Below are 17,928 nucleotides of genomic sequence, written 5' to 3'. Positions count from 1 at the left end.
TATCCGTCAAACTTTTAAGTTGCATTAGTAGCTAATACATGTTTCTACCTCCACTTCCACAGTCTTCCTCCATATTGCCTTCTTGTAGACACTGTCATGGCCAAAAGAAATATATAAAAAATAAAGAATTTTTTAAAACTTACTAAAAATAAGATCTGATCATGGAGAACTAATGCCAACTGCCCACATTGAGAAAAGCACAATTTTCCTTGAGAATGAAAAAAAAAAAGTGGTTGCAGATTACCACTTCTTTCTTCATGCAACCAAAGGAAACAACTAGACAGAATGCATGGCTCTAAGTAGGCACTCAAAAAGTGGTAAATAGGAGTATTTTGGCTAGCATTTTTGGTTCTTACAGTCTTAGGTCTTTCATTTCAAACTAGGTACAACTGGAACTAGGGGTGTTGTAAGACCTCAGGTTGAATTTCCTAACCCCTCTACTAAAACAGGCAGCTAAAAAAATAACTCTTCCATTTGAGACCCGTGAAAATGACAGTTTCTTCCCCTTCATAAAAAGCAATATATCCCCCTCCTGCCATAAGTCCCACATCACTAGTAAACACATAAAGTCATTTATGAGTTCTGTAAATTTGTTGAAAAGTCAAGGTTTTGCTGTTCCATGCAGTTTAATTTTCCCAGATGTATTTTGTACGTTCATGTCTGAGTACAGGGGAAAGTGTTCTTCTTGGACCTCCCTCTGCTCATTTCTGATCAAATTTCATTAAAAATTATACTCTCTGAGTTGGCATTTCCAAAATGGACTGCCTGTTTCTGAAAAAAATAAGGTAAGCTTTGGTGTTCCCTAGTTATGCCTTGATTGACACATAGTTCTGTTTTTTTCATTCATTTCCTGTTTAACACAGTTGGTGAATGCATAGCAAGGTTTATTGAACTACTTGTGAGTTTTCAATATAATTCCCTTTCAAGAAATATTTCTCCTCAAAATAACTTTTAATATGCAGCAGGTATATTTTTTCTAAACTATTTTTTCATTCCTACTCCCAGCATTCATATGTCTGCCCAAGCCTCAATTACCTGTCACCTCAAACATTCGCTTCTTGAATGAAGTGACAACATTTCCATCCTTCCGCCTGAGTAAGGGGCTGCTTCTCCTCTCTGCCACTTTCTGTTTTAACCTGGACCGCACCTTCAAGTTGGGCTCAGAGGCTGGGGATTGAGACAAAAAAATAGATGAAAATTAAAAAAAAATAGAGAGCCAATTGCTCCTGTGTTTAAAAAAAAAAAAAAAAAAGTCTCACCCATTCCTTGGTCCGTTCTCATCTCAAATGAAAAAACCAAACACATAAATGAGGCATTGACTCTACATTAATGAAACAGGCAAATATTGCAATTATTTTTATGAAATGTGTAAAAGTTTTTTCAACTTCTCTAAATATGAAAGTAAAAAGTAAACAAAAATGTAAATTTTCTACGTATTTTATCTAGCAGAATTGGGATTGTTAATGGGAAGTTTAATTGCTAATTATGTTTGGGTCACAGTAAGATTTATTATATATAGTTCATTGTCAGGCCTCTTAATTCTCTCAAGGGTGAAACTTAATAACTACTAAAACAGTAACTTAATGTTATTTTAGAGACTCTGACCTGACTTGTGGTAATAAGAAGACACCTCAGCAGCACATAATTTATATCTAATTCTGACTCCTGGAATATTTCTTTGTCAGTAGTTTCTAACCTTAAACCTTGGGAAAACATACTCAGTCTAATGACACCAAACCAACTAGAATCAACGCAAATAAGACATTTTATGCATTCAGTATACTATTAGCTAGAAGGAAAAGGTGGCTAAGTCTTCAAATTGAAGGTTCTGAGTTAGGTTAATATTCCATAATACAAATGCAGATTATTCACATATATGTTACCATTTCTTTGGTATTCTAAACAGTGAAGCTTATCATAGAGCTTCACTATTTTTAAAATAATGCCACTTATTTAAAAATAATACTTTAGAAGAATGGAAACACTGGATTGCCTCTCTGTGCAGCAGAAGTGGACGATAATGATGGTGGTGGTGATGATCATGATGGAAAGGATATTTCTGGTAACAACAAACATTTCTATGTTCTAGTACTATTCTAAATGTTTATCAATATCAACTTGTTTAACCATGAAAACATCTAGAAAGCCTATGCCGATTTATAATTTGATTAGATCAATGAGCAAACCAAAACACAGAGACAGGTTAAGTATCTTGCCCAAGGTTACAGAGGTAAAAAGGGATGAAGCCAGGCTTTGTACCCAGGTTGTCTGGCATAGGTCTATTCTAAATATTGAAAATACTGCCCCTCTACTTTTCCTTATTTATGATCACCATAAAAATTATAAGATAGCTTTTCCTAAAGCACCACTAATCACCTAGAGCAGATACAATGTTATAATGTAGCTAGAATTTTATCAGTGAAAACATTTTTGAAGGAATTTACATTTTTGCAATACTATAAGGGATATCAAAAGTAGAACTTAAAATTTTTCTCCACTTTTTGTTTTGGTTTTAGTCTTCAAATATCTATACTTTTTGCTTTAAGCTTAGACTGAGAATCCCTGCATTATACAATTTCTTGGAATTGGCTTGGTGAAATAGGAACTTAAAAAGTGAAGTTCAGATACAAAAAATAAAGCTAGCTACATTTTTTTTGTGTTATACACCTGACTTTATGCCTGAAAATACTGAAAAGATAAAAAAAAATCAGAAGCCTGAAAATGCTGTAAAACTAGGGTGTCAAAAGGTGGGGCAGAGATCAGGGCTGAGCACAAGCTCAAAGTGATAGATGTCTGAAATGTATCACTTACTGGGCCTCCCACATGGAGGCAAACAAACAAACCAATTTTGGAAAGGATTAAGGTTCTTGCCAGACCTTCCAGTAGTGACAACACATTTCACCTTAGTGTAGGAGTCTATCTCAGTTTCTAACCCACCACTTACCCAAAATTAAAGTGAGATACTGGGACTATATTATCGTACTTAGATATGTTTCCATGTACACATTTATTTTTAAATACCTTTAAAAATATTCATCTTGCCTCTGAAAAGTTACAGATGATACATATACTTGTCTAGAACCTAGAAAATATTTTAAAATATTTATCTTGCTTCTGAAAAGTTACGGATTATAAATATATTTATCTAGAACCTAGGAAGGAAAAATGAAGAACCATGAATCCCCAGGTGCATTGGTATCCTCTGTAGCCTTGCTAATAACCATAGGAAATCACAGATTCTCAGACCTTAGATGGAGATATGATTTTATAGTAAAAACTGATGGATTAAATGCTGCAAATGAGCTGTTCATAGGGAGTAAATCAACTGATCACTTCAAAAGGCAGTGGTGGGTGGACCAGAAAAGGCCATGCATTTTCAGTGAGGGGATGTGAATTCAGTCTACATGGGACGACTTTCTCGCTATGAAATATGCAGTGAGATTCTAGTGCTTTCTAAGCTTGATTCTTCATTTGTGAAACCTAGCTTAATGCTTTTCCAATTAGATACCTGAGAATAACTGTGAGGATCTGGGTGAATGTGAAAGGGAAGGGTTTATGAAACATATTGTTGGTACTATTTCTGAAGGCTAGTTACACAGCTAAGAGGGGCTGATCCAGAACTCGGCCCCAAATCTCCTGATTCTTAGTCTTGTCCTCCTACCTCTCCTAATATACGGCATCAGCTGGGGATGAGTGTCTGCAGTCAAGATGAAAATGTCCTGAAAGCTTGGAAAAATAGCATATGCCATTTAAACATTCTAGATGAAAGCTAAAATTTTCCAAGATTTTCAGAAAAATGATTTTTAAGGTCAGCAGATAGCTTTCACTCCTGTTTGTCTACTTGAGAATCGGCCAGATACATAGCTCTCAGATTTCTTTCAACTGTCAACATAAAAAAGCAAACAAACACCAGAAGAGGAATGAGAACTGGGTTCTAGTCTTGTATCTACCACCTACTAAAATCAGTAACCTTGAATAATTTGTAGTCATCAGTTCATTCACACAGACCAACTATGATGATACTTTCTTTGTGCCTGAAGTCAAACAGATGTGTGTTTAAATGCCTGATCCACACATTAGCTATTTGGCTTTGGATTAATTACTTTATATCATTAAACCTCGATTTGTCATGTTAAAATGGGGACATTGAAGGGATTCTCTTCATTTTTTCCCAACAGATTCAATTTTCCTTCCTTCTCTGAGCCCATGGGGGCTGAATCCTGGAGGTGCATCACTCTAGTTCTTTGCTGGTTGGATTTCATTTGGGCTCAATTTAGTGGCATGACAGGCTGGTGGCCAAAGAATTAAGGAGGAGGGAGAGGCCAGGCTGTCCGACACTCTCTCCGCCACAATGCTGAATCACTGGCCATGGCTTTGTCTCTTCCTAACTTCATCTCCTTCTGGAAGACCCTATTCCATGGCCCGAGCTCTTCAGCACTTCAGGAACAAATTTTTCCCCATTCTTCTTTGTGGGAATGACCTCCCACTGTTGCTATTTTCTGGGCACCCCCACATCCCTAAGCAGTTCATTTAACCATACTCGCTTCCTTGTTAAGTAGTTTCTTCATAAAAATCTATGATCCATGCTTCAACTGTTCCCTGCCAGGATCCTGATTAACATAGTCCTATGTATTTTGCAGTTACTATAAGATCAAATGAAATAATGTCTAGTAGAGAACAGACCAGAGGTTCACAACCAGGGAAGATTTTTCCACCAGGTGACATTTGGCAATATCTGGAGACATTTTTGGTTATCAGTATGGGGAGTTGCTACAGGCATCTGCTATGGGTACAGGCCAGGGATACTGCCAAACATCCTACAAAGCACAGGATAGCGTCCCATGACAAAGTATTATCTGTACACAAATGTTAATAGTGCCAAGTATGAGAATCCCCGGGACAGGTAATCAGTCAATGGCTGTTAATAATTGTACTGCTCTGGGTTGATTAAAGAAGAAAATACCTGCCAGAAATTCCCAAAGAAGCTGGAGAAGGGTAAGGGAAGAAAAGAGAGATTATTAGAAATTGAGAGTGCTACATGTAGCTTGAATATATTACATATTTCAATAAATTTTATACTTGGAAGTTGACTTTAAAATGTTTATAATACCACTAATATTTCTAAGAATAATATCACTTGGCAACTTTTATTATTAGTTTGTAGAGTTATGCATAGAGGCATAATTCTCAGTTTTAGAAGGGATAACATTTGAGGCATTGTGATTATTTGAGGACATGAGGTTTTGAAAATAAGGAATCTCTGACATACTGTAAAGCGCAACATAGATTTACGTTCACAGAATATACAATATACTACTTCCCTAAAGAAAGGCCCCTATGTAATGTTTCTAGCAAAAGCCTCTGCCTGTATTTCTGGTTTTGGGTCATGAGAGATATTAATATCTCAGTAGTGAGGGTGAGAGATGAGATGATAGATAACGATAATTTAGTCCTGGTAATGCTCTATAAAACTCACTCCTAACATTTCAGAAGCCCACACACCAAAGCTCAGCATGATATATACCCAAGCAGAAGAATTAATGGCCTAGTGTACTGACTTGGTTTGCAGTTAGAGTTAATTCTATTTTTAATGCTCTGATCTCCCCAAAGGTTGAAGATTTCCATGCCAGCGACTTACTAATGGGATGCTAATCCTCAGAGCCCAGAAAAAGATCACTTGCTGGGGAGAGGTTCTGCTTGTATATGAATGTATTTCATTCCTAGTTGCACTAATTGCCTTTCCATTTTTACCCTGCACCCATCATTCTCTACATCTCAATTAATCATAGAAATAGAAGGCAAATTTTTTAGTGTGTATGCTTGTCTGAATACATTTGTCTGCTGAGATGAAAACTTTGTGTAAAAATTGATTATCATATTTAAGTGAAAACAATCAACGGTAAAACAAACAGAACAGACCTAACGCCTTTTTCTCTTCTCACCTAAAAAAAAAAAAATTCTCAATAAAAGTCAACAGAAAATATCTGAAGAATGCCTTATTTCAAATCTTTATTCTCGCACTGGTATCCATGGTGCATAATAAACTTAGGGTGCCAGGTATGAGAATAAATCATAGAAGAGGAATAGTTAACCTAGGTGGCAGAAACAAAGGTTAAAAAATTAGGATTCCAAAGTACCGTGAGTGGCACTGCCCAGCTTGTCATTTTATTAAGAGACTGATATGTGTGAGTGTGTACAAGTGTGGGGTGTGATTTTTGCACACACTTGCATGCAGACAGGCACACAAACTATCTTGTGTAGAAGAGTGCAGGACTATGACACAAATAGACCAGACTCTCATTCCCATGCTCTCCCATCCCACCCGCCCCCTGAAATGGAGTCTCGCTCTTGTCACCCAGCCTGGAGTGCTGTGACACAATCTCAGCTCACTGCAACCTCCACCTTCTGAGTCCAAGCAATTCTCCTGCCTCAGCCTCCTGAGTAGCTGGGATTACAGGCATCCGCCACCATGCTCAACTAATTTTTCTGTTTTTAGTAAAGACAGGGTTTTACCATGTTGGCCAGGCTGGTCATGAACTCTTGACCTTGTCATCTACCCACCTTGGCCTCCCAAAGTGCTGGGATTAGAGGCATGAGCCACCACACCCGGCAGCCAATACTAACTCTTAGATGTACTAACTATACCCCCAGAGGAGTGATTTCATCTCTGTGAATCATTTTATCATCTATAGAAGAGTGGTAACAATTCCTACCATACATCCTGGTTCTTGGCTCACCTGGTTTTCTATCATAAAACAAATCGTTCAATACACAGATGTTGAATGAATGTTTCATGAAGTGTGCATATAAGATTAAAGAAGTTATGCTAAAATTAAACAAAATAAAAAGAGAGAGATGGCTGCAATTGGTACACTCCTTTGCCTAGTGTAATGTTTGAAAAAACAATAACCATAACAATAGCCCTTTTGTGAACTTTCACTCAGTATACTTAAAATAACTTTTGGTTAATAACTCCCTTCACATATTTTTCTCACTTTTAATTTGCCTGCTTATTTGTATTTTATTTAGTTCTAAGTCTTATATATATCATCATCCACTTAAGAATACACAGTGAGTGACATTGCCCAGCAATGTCTGAATTCATTTGTGTGCTGAGATGAAAACTTTGTATTAAAATTGATTATTATTATTTAAGTGAAAACAACATGCATTGTTTACCTACTATGTGCATTTTGCCTCTGTTCACTTTTTTGTTTTTCTTCGGAGACTGGGTCTCACTCTGTCACCCAGGCTGGCGTGCAGTAACATGATCTCAGCTCACTGCAACCTCCACTTTCTGAGCTCAAGTGATCCTCCCACCTCAGCCTCCTGGGTAGCTGGGACCACGGGCACGTGCCACCAAACCCGGCTAATTTTTGTATTTTTTTATAGAGATGGGGTTTTGCCACATTGTCCAAGCTGGTCTCAAATTCCTGGGCTGAAGCAATCTGCTCGCCTTGGCCTCCCAAAGTGCTGGGATTACAGGCATGAGCCACTGTACCTGGCCTCTTTTCACTCTTAATCCTAGGTTATAAACAGTCTTTACATCAATAATTTAGATTACAAATTTCAATACCACATAGTGTGATATATAAAAGTTCTTCATTCTTATTGAAAATTTATCATAAGGAAAAAGGGAAAAGTTTCCATTGTGTTAATATTATTTATATTAATATTTTAACATCATATTTAATATATTAAGATGATTAATTATTAACCAAGATTGAGTACTAGATTAATAAATGTTTCTTTAGGCTGGGTGTGGTGGCTCATGCCTATAATTCCAGTACTTTGGGAGGCCGAGGTGGGCAGATTGCTTGGGGTCAAGAGTTTGAGACCAGCCTGGCCAACGTGGTGAAACCCTGTCTCTACTAAAGATACAAAAAATTAGCCAGGTGTGGGTGGCACATGCCTGTGATCCCAGCTACTTGAAAGACTGAGGCAGGAGAACTGCTTGAACCTTGGAGGTGGAGGTTGCAGCGAGGTGAAATCACATCCCTGCACTCCAACCTGGGTGACAAAGCAAGACTCCTGTCTCAAAAAAAAAAAAAAAAAAAAGAATCTTTAAACTAATGCATATTTAAGATATTCAACAATTCCACCTTCCACTTGTAATGAATGTTTAGCTCTGTATCATAGGTGAAGGTCAAGTCTTCACCACCAGCCTCAGATCCCTTTTCTGGGATTATCTATTCTTCCCTGCAGTACTGGATTATGTAGCAGCTTCTCCACACAGTTTCTCCCTCCCCTGGGGTTCTCCTGCTGTCTCCCCATCTCATGGCTCCCCTAGGAGCTGCCATATTTAAATGTTTTGTTCCTTAGAAGCAAACACTTATGATTTATCACCTATTCATTCACTCTGTGTCCTTTATGAAGATTGGAATTCCTGGCATAGTTCCTGCCCAAATCTCTTCCTTAACACGGGCTGGCACTGTAGACATCTAGAAACTGTTCAAAAAAGTAATCACTACAATTATGATAGACACTTTGGGGACACAGTAGATCCTCCAGTCTAGTTAATCAAAATACTCAGGTTCTGCTAACTAAAAGTTTCATAATTATACAAAAGCTATGTATTTTCCAAAGTGCTATTCAGCATACTACAATAAATAATACAATATATGCCTCTTTTGGCTCGTATAAAATCCATCTTTAATGTTATGAATTAGATTTTATATATTTTGACACCAAGAAGCAAAATTTCTTTCTAATCCAACTATTTCTAATTATAAGCACTTAACAGTATGTAATTTAAAGTTTACAAAAAATAATTTGGGGGAATTTCTAGCCACATGAATGGTAATATATGAAAGTAATTTCCTAAAGACATTATAATACTATTTGTCTTTGAGAAATACTACTGCATCTATCCATTCCCTTATTGAAAATATACCAATTTTGTCTATTTGTTAAGAGATTTTTTCTTTTTCAGAAGCCATATTGGTAAATGTTACTCAAATTACAATATGCTCTTTTGAAAAGTGCTTATTTTATAATAACATGTATTGCTTGCTTCCGGTTATGTAAATCATACATATTTGGGAAAATTTGTATATATTCTAAAACGTTCCTTTAGTGTAAAATTATTTGAAAATGAGAATTCTTATATTTATGATTGTATCCTATTTGTTTAACAATATATCTTTTTGTATTTCTTTTCCCAGGTAGTTATATATTTCTTAAAATTATTACATATATTGTATTTTTCACTTAAAATTCTATTATGTCTTTCCCCAATTAATTATATATTCTTTTAAAATACATTGTGAAGATATAGTATATATTACATATCCACACATACATGTGAATACACAATATTTCATTTAAGAATATGACAATGTTAGACACTTGGGTGTACTACATTGTTTTTCTTTGAAAGACAGCACTGTTATACACATCATTGTGTGAATCTCTGTGGGAAGTTGCATTTCCTTCTGTCAGTGAAAATAGAAATTTAATTCTTAGGTTTATCACAGATGGAAACAACAATGACAACCTCTTTACATATAGGAACAAAAAAATGGGCATACATGGGAAAGAGAGCTACTAAGTCATTGGAAGCATTGCAGAATAGCAAGGGAAGACAATATCATGGCCATAAGTAACAGGAGCACGGTCTAGAAGGGGATACATAAGCATTTTTCCTTAGCATCTAAAGCTCATGGCAGTACACTCAGTTTCTTCCATCTAAGGGCAGCACTATATGCTGAGAACTGTTTCCTCCTCCTCACTAGTATTCCTCAAGAGTGCCTGGCACTCAGCTGGCCCAGGTGATGCTAAGTAAAAGTTTACCGAGTGAATGAATGAATGCACGATTTTTTCCCCCCATTTGTCCCAGGATTTAAAAAACAAAAAAAAAAACAGTACTACTCAGTAGTAATATGGATTTCTAGTACTACTTCTAGTACTCATTACTGGTTTTTTAATACTAGGACAATGTTATGACAGTTTAACAAATTATCATTTTCAACATTAAAATGCTTTAATCAATGTGATTCAGTATAAAAATAAAATTTAATAGTAAGTTATAAAATTCTATTTTATAGTTAAAATTAAAACCAACTATTTAGTTGGTTCTGTTGCTTAATTAAATTCAAATTATATAATTGAATAATAATACTGAGAACCAAGGTTGCAAGTTTCATGCAGACTGGAAGCATGTGTAGCCATATTTCCATTATTTAGGTACCTATACAGTGCCTACTACATGGAATAAACCCTTTAGCTATTTATTCAAAGAAGGAATCAAGGAGTGGGAAAAGGGGCATGTTAAGTGCTGAGGCAACTCCCCAAGAGATAAGATAGAAAGCCTTTTTCTCCTAGGTACTCATGGTCTCAAGAATGAATAATATACTAACTGGGATCAGTGCCATGTGGTAAGTCTAAGCAGAGTGTTGTGGCTGAAAGGCAGAGATTCATTTGCTTTGAAAGAGGGTCCTCCAGGGCTAAGTGAGATGTTGACAGGTAAAGATGGGAGAGAAGTGCAGTTCTATGCAGAGAAAACAACCACGTCCAAGGGCACTTTGCCCACAAATTCAAATAACAGAGATGCTGCTGAGGGAATACTAAATGAAAAATAAAACTTCAAAGATAAATATCAAGTATATTTTAGCTAATCTATGAGATACTCATAGAGGCTATTCAACACGTTTTATCTTCAAATTCCCTCCTTCTTCTAGCTCCTTCTCAGAATGTAGACATGCACAAATATTTCCCATTCAAATAAAAATATGCCCCTATAGACACCGATCTTATTAGTTACTTCCTGTGATTGCACTTTCATAGACAAGTTAAAGAAGTAGCCTATACTTGCCACTACCACTTCCTAACCTCAAAACACTGCAATATGGCTCTAGCCCTTGATGCTTAGCAGAAATATAATCTAATCATTGATTTTTTTTTGTCTATTTCCAGTTCTTAGTAAGAACATAGGTTCAATGGGTGTCCATAAACAGTTATTTAATGAATAATGTGTGCCTGCATACATCAAAGCATGAAGGAAACTTACATTAAAAGACTGAGTTTCAAATATTGTTGAGAAGAGAACTAGATGAACTGCAACTACTCTAATTTCTAAGAATTTCTTGACGCTGAATGTTATGGCCAGAGGTCTTATAGATCAGATGTGGAATGCAGAAGGAATTTCACTTTTCTGGCAAGCATCACAAATACTACATTTTGGAGTCAAGGAAATCCATATCTCATACAAGCCAGAATGCCTTCAAATGCTAATCCCTTTATATGCTTTAATTTTCAAACACATTTTATTTACATTTAAGACAAATGTAAAAATAGATCTAGCATCATTTTGAATTATCATTTCAATAAATCAAACTAGATCATGACATGTTTCAGTCTTCAATCCAAATAATTCAATCTAAAATAATTTTCTTTTCTACCTGAATCCCAAAGTTTTATAATAAAGTATACTTGTGAATTAATATTCCACAATTTAAATAACATGCTACTTTGGGGAAAATCTGAATTCATCGATGTGTTTATATATTTTTTTCTTTAAAAAACTCCTTTTCACTCTAAAATTCTATACAATTATTCTGCTGTGAATCTTTCTGTAATAAATGAATTCCTACACATACATACACAAAATCCTGTACTAGATATAGCTTTTATATACCATTTCAAATAAAACGGCATGAAAAGTAGTTCTGTTTTAGATATAAATCACTTTAACATCTCTCCTAATGAGACAGTTCATAAGAACTACATGTATACACATAGATGTGAACTGACTGCATGAGAGAGTGGGGCCATTTTAGGAGGTGAGATCTATTTTGGGTGTAGCCCAGTACTTGATAGGGACACACACAGAGACAGCATGGAATTATTCCCAGAAAACATTATAGGTCAGGATTTCATGGTCCAGAAAGGTAATACCTATCCCCTGATAATATCCTGGGTATCATCATGAACCTAAACTTTACTGTACTTTTTTGTTCTCTCAGCATGAACCTTATCTTATTACCCTCCTGAGCCTGGAGTTGTTTTCCAGTCCTGACTCTACCTCTATATCATCTGAGTAAAGTATTATTTAATGTCCCTATGCATCAATTTTCTTGCCTGCAAATGTGGACAATAATAGCCATTACTGACCTTAAAGAATTCGGAAGTACTAAATGGAATAAATTGAATATAATAAAGTAAAGTAAATCACTGTCTAATTGAAGTACCATACAACTATCTTCTTCAAATATATTACTTTAGAATTTTTTTCCTCTCTGATGTTTATCTGAAAAGTTTTAGTGAATTCCTGTAAAACTGCAAATCATCCTGTAGCTGGTCATTTCATTCAACAAGAATTAAAATAAAATAATATTAAAAAGACTACAACATCAACTCGCTAACATGAATGTTTTCTGGCGTTTTCTTTTGTTTTGTTTTTGAGATGGAGTCTTGCTCTATCGCCCAGGCTGGAGTGCAGTGGCACAATCTCTATCGGGTCCAGCCCTACTGGGTCTAGAGGGTATTCTCTATGGGTGTGGAGATGAGAGACTTTTAATATAGAGATACACGCGCAGAGATATGTCTGGTCATATTTGGGCATATACATTTGACACAAAATATGAAGTGAGTATTCGGGGTGGCCTGGTGGGTAGGAAGGCACCAGGAAAAGCTTAACAAAGAAGAAGTATATATCAGCCGAGCATTTAAAGATGAATATGAATTATTCAAGAGGACACTTTAAGAAGAGTAAGGAGCATTTGGAAAACCAGATGACAATGGCTTGTATGAATGGGAAACAGAAATATTTGTTCATGGAATTTCAATTTTTCAGTACTACTAGGGCAAAGGGGTATGAGGTAGTGGAGTGGGGAGAGCTGAGAGAGGTCAGAGAGGGAATGAGGAGAGGAGAGAGATTGTGCTTTCCATGGAGGAGCTTTAGTCTTGTACATAACAGAAGAGGCAGTAAATGGCTCTTTTAGAGGGCAGGAAGAATACACTTAAACTTTAAAATGCCAAAGGGCTGACTGGACAGGAGTATGATGGAATCAGTGGTTAATAACTGGAATGGAGACTGAACAAAATAGGGAATGAACTACAACAGTAGGCATGATAAGAAAGAGGAGATTTAAGAGCAACCAATAACAGAAGTTAGTATCAGATGAAATGAAGGAAAACTGGGAGCCCAGGGTAGTTCTGAGATTTCTGGACAGAACATAGTTTCATTTATCTCTTTAGGGAATCACATTGTTCAGCTTAATAAAGAGACATGTACATGTATTTTCAAATGCCTAAGTATTGTTACTAATTATTATTATTTCTCTCAATATAATTTCAGGTATTTAGGTACAACCACTAGTCTATTCAACTCCACAGACCCTCAGATACCTTCAGGTACCATGATCAGCAGCATCATTGACAAGGGGTCAGTACTGACTTCTGACCAACAGGAGATTGTCCTCCCCCCAGTTCAAATACCACCTTGCTTCATGCTCTTTTCCTGTTTCAGAACCTTCCAAGTCATTTGGACATCTATTATTTATTTTGCTTTGCCAGTTTTGATTTTATAATCTTTAGACAACCTTTAGAGTTTTGGAATATTCTTAGTAATTCAGTTCTATCTCAATAGCATTTATAACTTTGCTGAAATATATTATCAATTTTCTTTATAATATATATTTAAAAGGAAACAATATTACGTATTTTGAATGGCTATAAAGGAAATATTTCACCTCTGAATTCATTCAGGCCTTCCTTGAATCCTTTTCTAGACAGATCATCAGTTAAACATCTTCTATTAAGTCAACTTTCTCTGGATGACTGGATTAAAGCATCTCAAACAAATTTTACATAAAATGGTAAAAAGGTAGTAAGTCAAAGTACACTGTAGAAAACATGGTCTTAACAAAAACTCTAAGCAATTGGGGTAGGTAGAATAATGCCCTACTCCAAACATATCCATGTTCTACTCCCCATAATTTGTGACTATGTCACATTAGGTGGTAAAGGGGAATTAAAGTTACAGATGGATTTAAGGTAGCCAATCAACTGACTTAAAGATAAAATGATTAACTTGGATTACCCAAGGGCTCCTTAAAAAATAAGTCAGTGAGGCAGAGAAATGTCAGCACAATGCCATTTGAAAAGGGCTTGGTTGGTTCTGGTAGCCATGAGGATGGAAGAGTCCACAGCCAGAACTTGCATGCAGCCTCCGAGAGCCAGAAGAAACAAGGAGAGGGATTCACTCCCAAGTGTCCAGAAAGGAACACACTAGGGGTGATGCCTTGATTTTAGGCCAGTCAAAGCCATTTTGGACATCTGACTTCCAGCATTATAAGATAACAAATATAGACTGCTTTAGGCAACTAAGTTTGTAGTAATTTGTTACAGCATCCACAGGAAAGCAATATATTAGCTGAATGAATTCCAAGATTGGTGTGCTATTTTGGAAGTCTGAATATTCTGAAATACTGGTTCTGGCTAGATCAGATTTGCTGGGCTGTATTTTTAATGCATTACTTTTAGGTAATGTAGCAGGATATTAAAGAGCAGTATTAATGATATATGGTCACACAGCAAAAATGCCAGGACAACAATTTGCTTAATACTTAGCAAATACTTTGCCACATTTAATTTTCTATGGTAAAATCTTTATTAATGTATTTGTGTATCTGCAAAAGAACCAAAAGAGAAAAAAGGCAAAAAGCATAACTTTTTTTTCTATTAAATCTTTCCGTGAAAGTTCCATAGAGTATAAATGTATAAATTAAGGATCATTTAATTTAATCATAAAATACTAAGAATACATTAAATAGCCAAGATAAGCAATTTCTAAAACCTGAGTTGGAATATTTCTCTTTTTTTGTTGCTGTTGTCTTACAGATTCCATTTGAGATATTATTAAGCCAAATACCAACTCTGTGATAGGCCTATTTCTAAGAACAACTTGATTTTTAGTTTACATAAGTAAAAGAGGAGGAGGAACAAGTTTAAACCTTTCAGCTGCTTCAAAATAGCTAATCAAAATATTTTTTAATTTTATATATGACCTTTATAGTGTGAGATACAATTCTAGTCTCTTACAACTTAATCAGCTAAATATAAAGTGTAACCTTCCATCTGGTAAATCAATTTAACAGACATAATTGTGCCCCACCATAACTCAATAAGACACTGAGGAAAACCATTGAAATGCGATTTCCTTTTCTTTAGAAGAGAATTATGTACAATTTCAGCATGCTTTGCATTTCTAAAAGTTAAAGTCAACAGGGAGGTATCATTCTCCTTTACTTGAGTTTCCCATGAGAAAATCAACAGCAAGTATAAAGCTTCTGCTGTTATTCATGAAACACTCCATAATACTAACTTGGCTTTAACCAGAACATATTATTTGGCAGCTAAAACCTTTAATTAGAATTATGGTTTGAACAGATTTTCACTGAATTCAGATTCTGGAGGGGCTCAAAGAGGAACACTGTTTTTCTAACCAGTTTATTCTATTTCAGATGGTTTAAATGTTATACTTAAGATGGGTAGAAAAAATGTACTTAAGATGGCTCAAAAAATAGAATGTTGCTCTGATTCATATTTTGTTGGCTTTAATTATGATTCATCATTTCTTAACAAGTACTAAGCATCAGACAAGAAGAGAAGATGAGAGACTCCATTCAACAAATATTTACCAAGCACTTACTCTGTGCAAGGTTTACACTGTTATGGAAGAAAAAAATACATTTGAAAAGATGCTTTCTACTTTTAAAAGGAGAAAAAGTAGGTGGGGGAAAAGGTGTAACTTGGTGACAGAGTGGACTAAAGAACAGAGATGATGACAGAGCCAGAACTGAACCCAAAAGTCAAGCTTGCATGTTTGGGAGAGAGACATTGGCAGAATTGAGAAACTCAGCAGGAGGAGGAAGTCCTGAGGTATGGAAGATGGGAAGGTCAACTTCCAAATCTGCTACATTTAAATAGCTGAGAGATATCTTGGAAATGTTAGCCTGAAGTCTATGAAAGGGTTTAAGTTTAGAGATGTGGAGTTAGATCCCAAATAAAAGAACTTAAAGGAAAAAAAATGAAGGCAGTCCTGACCAACAGCTACTGATTAGAATGAATAACAAGTAGGATCGAAGTTTTTAAGATGGTGACAATTGAAACTGAAAAGTTAAAACAATGGAAGAGACCATGCACTTTTAGGAACCTCATATTTAAAGAATGCAGTGGTAAAAACAGAGAGATTGATGAATGAAAGTGCAGCTCATGAGGTTAAAATTTTAAGAAGCATGGGTTGGACAATGGGGTCAAAAGTCAGAGAAAAAGGAAGACTGAGAAAAATGCACTGATTTGGGGATTTGAGAATCCCCAGTATTCTTTGAGAATGCTGATTTAGAGGAGACCAACACCTGAATCAGATACTACACATTTCTATAACATCTAACCTAGCATAATAACTACTTTAGAATAAATGCTCAATAAAAGTTATTCTAAATTCAATCATATAGGTAATGATAAGCTCAGTTTGACAAAACAAGGAGAAAAAAAAATTATAGCCACAACAATAAATTTAAATGAATTTTTGTTTCTTTCTAATTCATTGTTTAGGAGAGGGGCAGATTTTGAGCGTAGGCATTATAAAAAGAGACTGTTAATCAGAAATTTAGAAGATGCTTACATTAGGAGTGGTTGAGAAAAATCTATTAGAGTCAGACTCTGAGCTCCTTGAAAGCAAAAATGTTCCTTAATCCTCTCTATGTGCTCAAAGTGACCACAATTTCCAGCCCAGTGTTAAGTGCTGAGTAGAAATTTGCTCTCGTCCTTTTCCTTCTCTCCTGTCTCATTGCCCAAAATTAAAAGGGACAACTTTGTAAATGACCTCTTTCTTTGGAACAGCTGGAATTAGAAGATTGCTAATGAAACTCTAATCAAAATGACAGAATCAATGGACTGTTCTTCCCAACATATTTAATCCCTTCTGATCTTCATTCTATGAAGTAATAAACTTACTATACTCAGTGCTGAAGGAAGAAGTCTCACCATCTCAGTCTCTGAGCTGCTATTCAACCTGTATTCTTCTTTAATTTCCTTCTAATTATAAACATGTACAACTTGTTAGACTATACACTTTAATTTCTTCAAACAAGATTTAAAAATATTTCCTGCTAATCGGCCTAAAGTTTTAAACTTTAACATACCTATTTTTAAAACTCAAACTTTCTCTAAGCACAAACTTTCTGATTTTTGTCTTTTACATTCTGCTCTTGGTATCTGCCCCTTAAAAGAGAGATGAGACTTTACCTTAACAGTCATGGTCTTTCTTCATGTGACAGCCTCCCCATTCTCTTTCTGACTAAATATTTTCATGTGGTCTTATGTCATTCATCTCTAGGATTTACTCAATACCCAGAGGCAAAAGACTCAGGACCGCCAACATAATATGGAAGAAGAGTTAGAGGACTGACAGTACCCAATGTTAAGAATTACTATGAAGCTACAGTACTCAAGATAGTGTGATATTGGCAAAAGAACAGACAAATAAACCAGTAAAATAGAACAGAGTATCCAGAAATAAACCCACAGAAATAGAGTCAACTGATATTTGACAAAGGAACTCAGGGAATTCTTTAGAGAAAGGATGATAATCTCCAACAAATGTTGCCAGAAAATTGGATATCGATATGCAAAACAATGAATGTAGACAAGGACCTTATCATTTTCATTAAAAGTAACTCAAAGTGAATTACAGATCAAAATGAAATACTGTAAAATTTCTAGAAGAAAACATAGGAGAAAATCTAGATAACCCTGGATTTTGCAACAAATTTTTAGATATAAAACTAAAAGCATGACCCATGAAAGGAAATATTGATGTGTAATAAAATTAGAATCTTCTGTTCTGTCAAAGACACTGCTATAGAATTAAAAGACAAATCATCAATTGAGAAAAAATATTTGTAGACAAATACCAAATAATTT

At 35.5% G+C, this 17,928-nt stretch overlaps 1 protein-coding gene across 23 annotated transcripts in view; it reads right to left on the bottom strand.

Annotated features, from left to right (window-relative positions):
• The window catches only part of HDAC9 (histone deacetylase 9), a 900,368-nt gene that overhangs the window by 364,230 nt on the left and 518,210 nt on the right, over positions 1-17,928 (bottom strand). For 15 of the 23 annotated variants that reach the window (XM_037737895.1, XM_017526841.2, XM_017526846.2 and 12 more), the window contains one exon: positions 1,036-1,167. The exons of the other annotated variants lie outside the window; for them this stretch is intronic. In XM_037737895.1, the coding sequence (XP_037593823.1) occupies positions 1,036-1,167 (132 nt within the window). The remainder of the gene's footprint in view (positions 1-1,035; positions 1,168-17,928) is intronic. 23 annotated transcript variants of the gene reach the window in all.

This window comes from Cebus imitator, unplaced genomic scaffold (genome assembly GCF_001604975.1).
Source record: "Cebus imitator isolate Cc_AM_T3 unplaced genomic scaffold, Cebus_imitator-1.0 Scaffold45, whole genome shotgun sequence".
Lineage (NCBI taxonomy): Eukaryota > Metazoa > Chordata > Mammalia > Primates > Cebidae > Cebus > Cebus imitator.
This window is presented reverse-complemented; position numbering and strand designations above follow the sequence as displayed.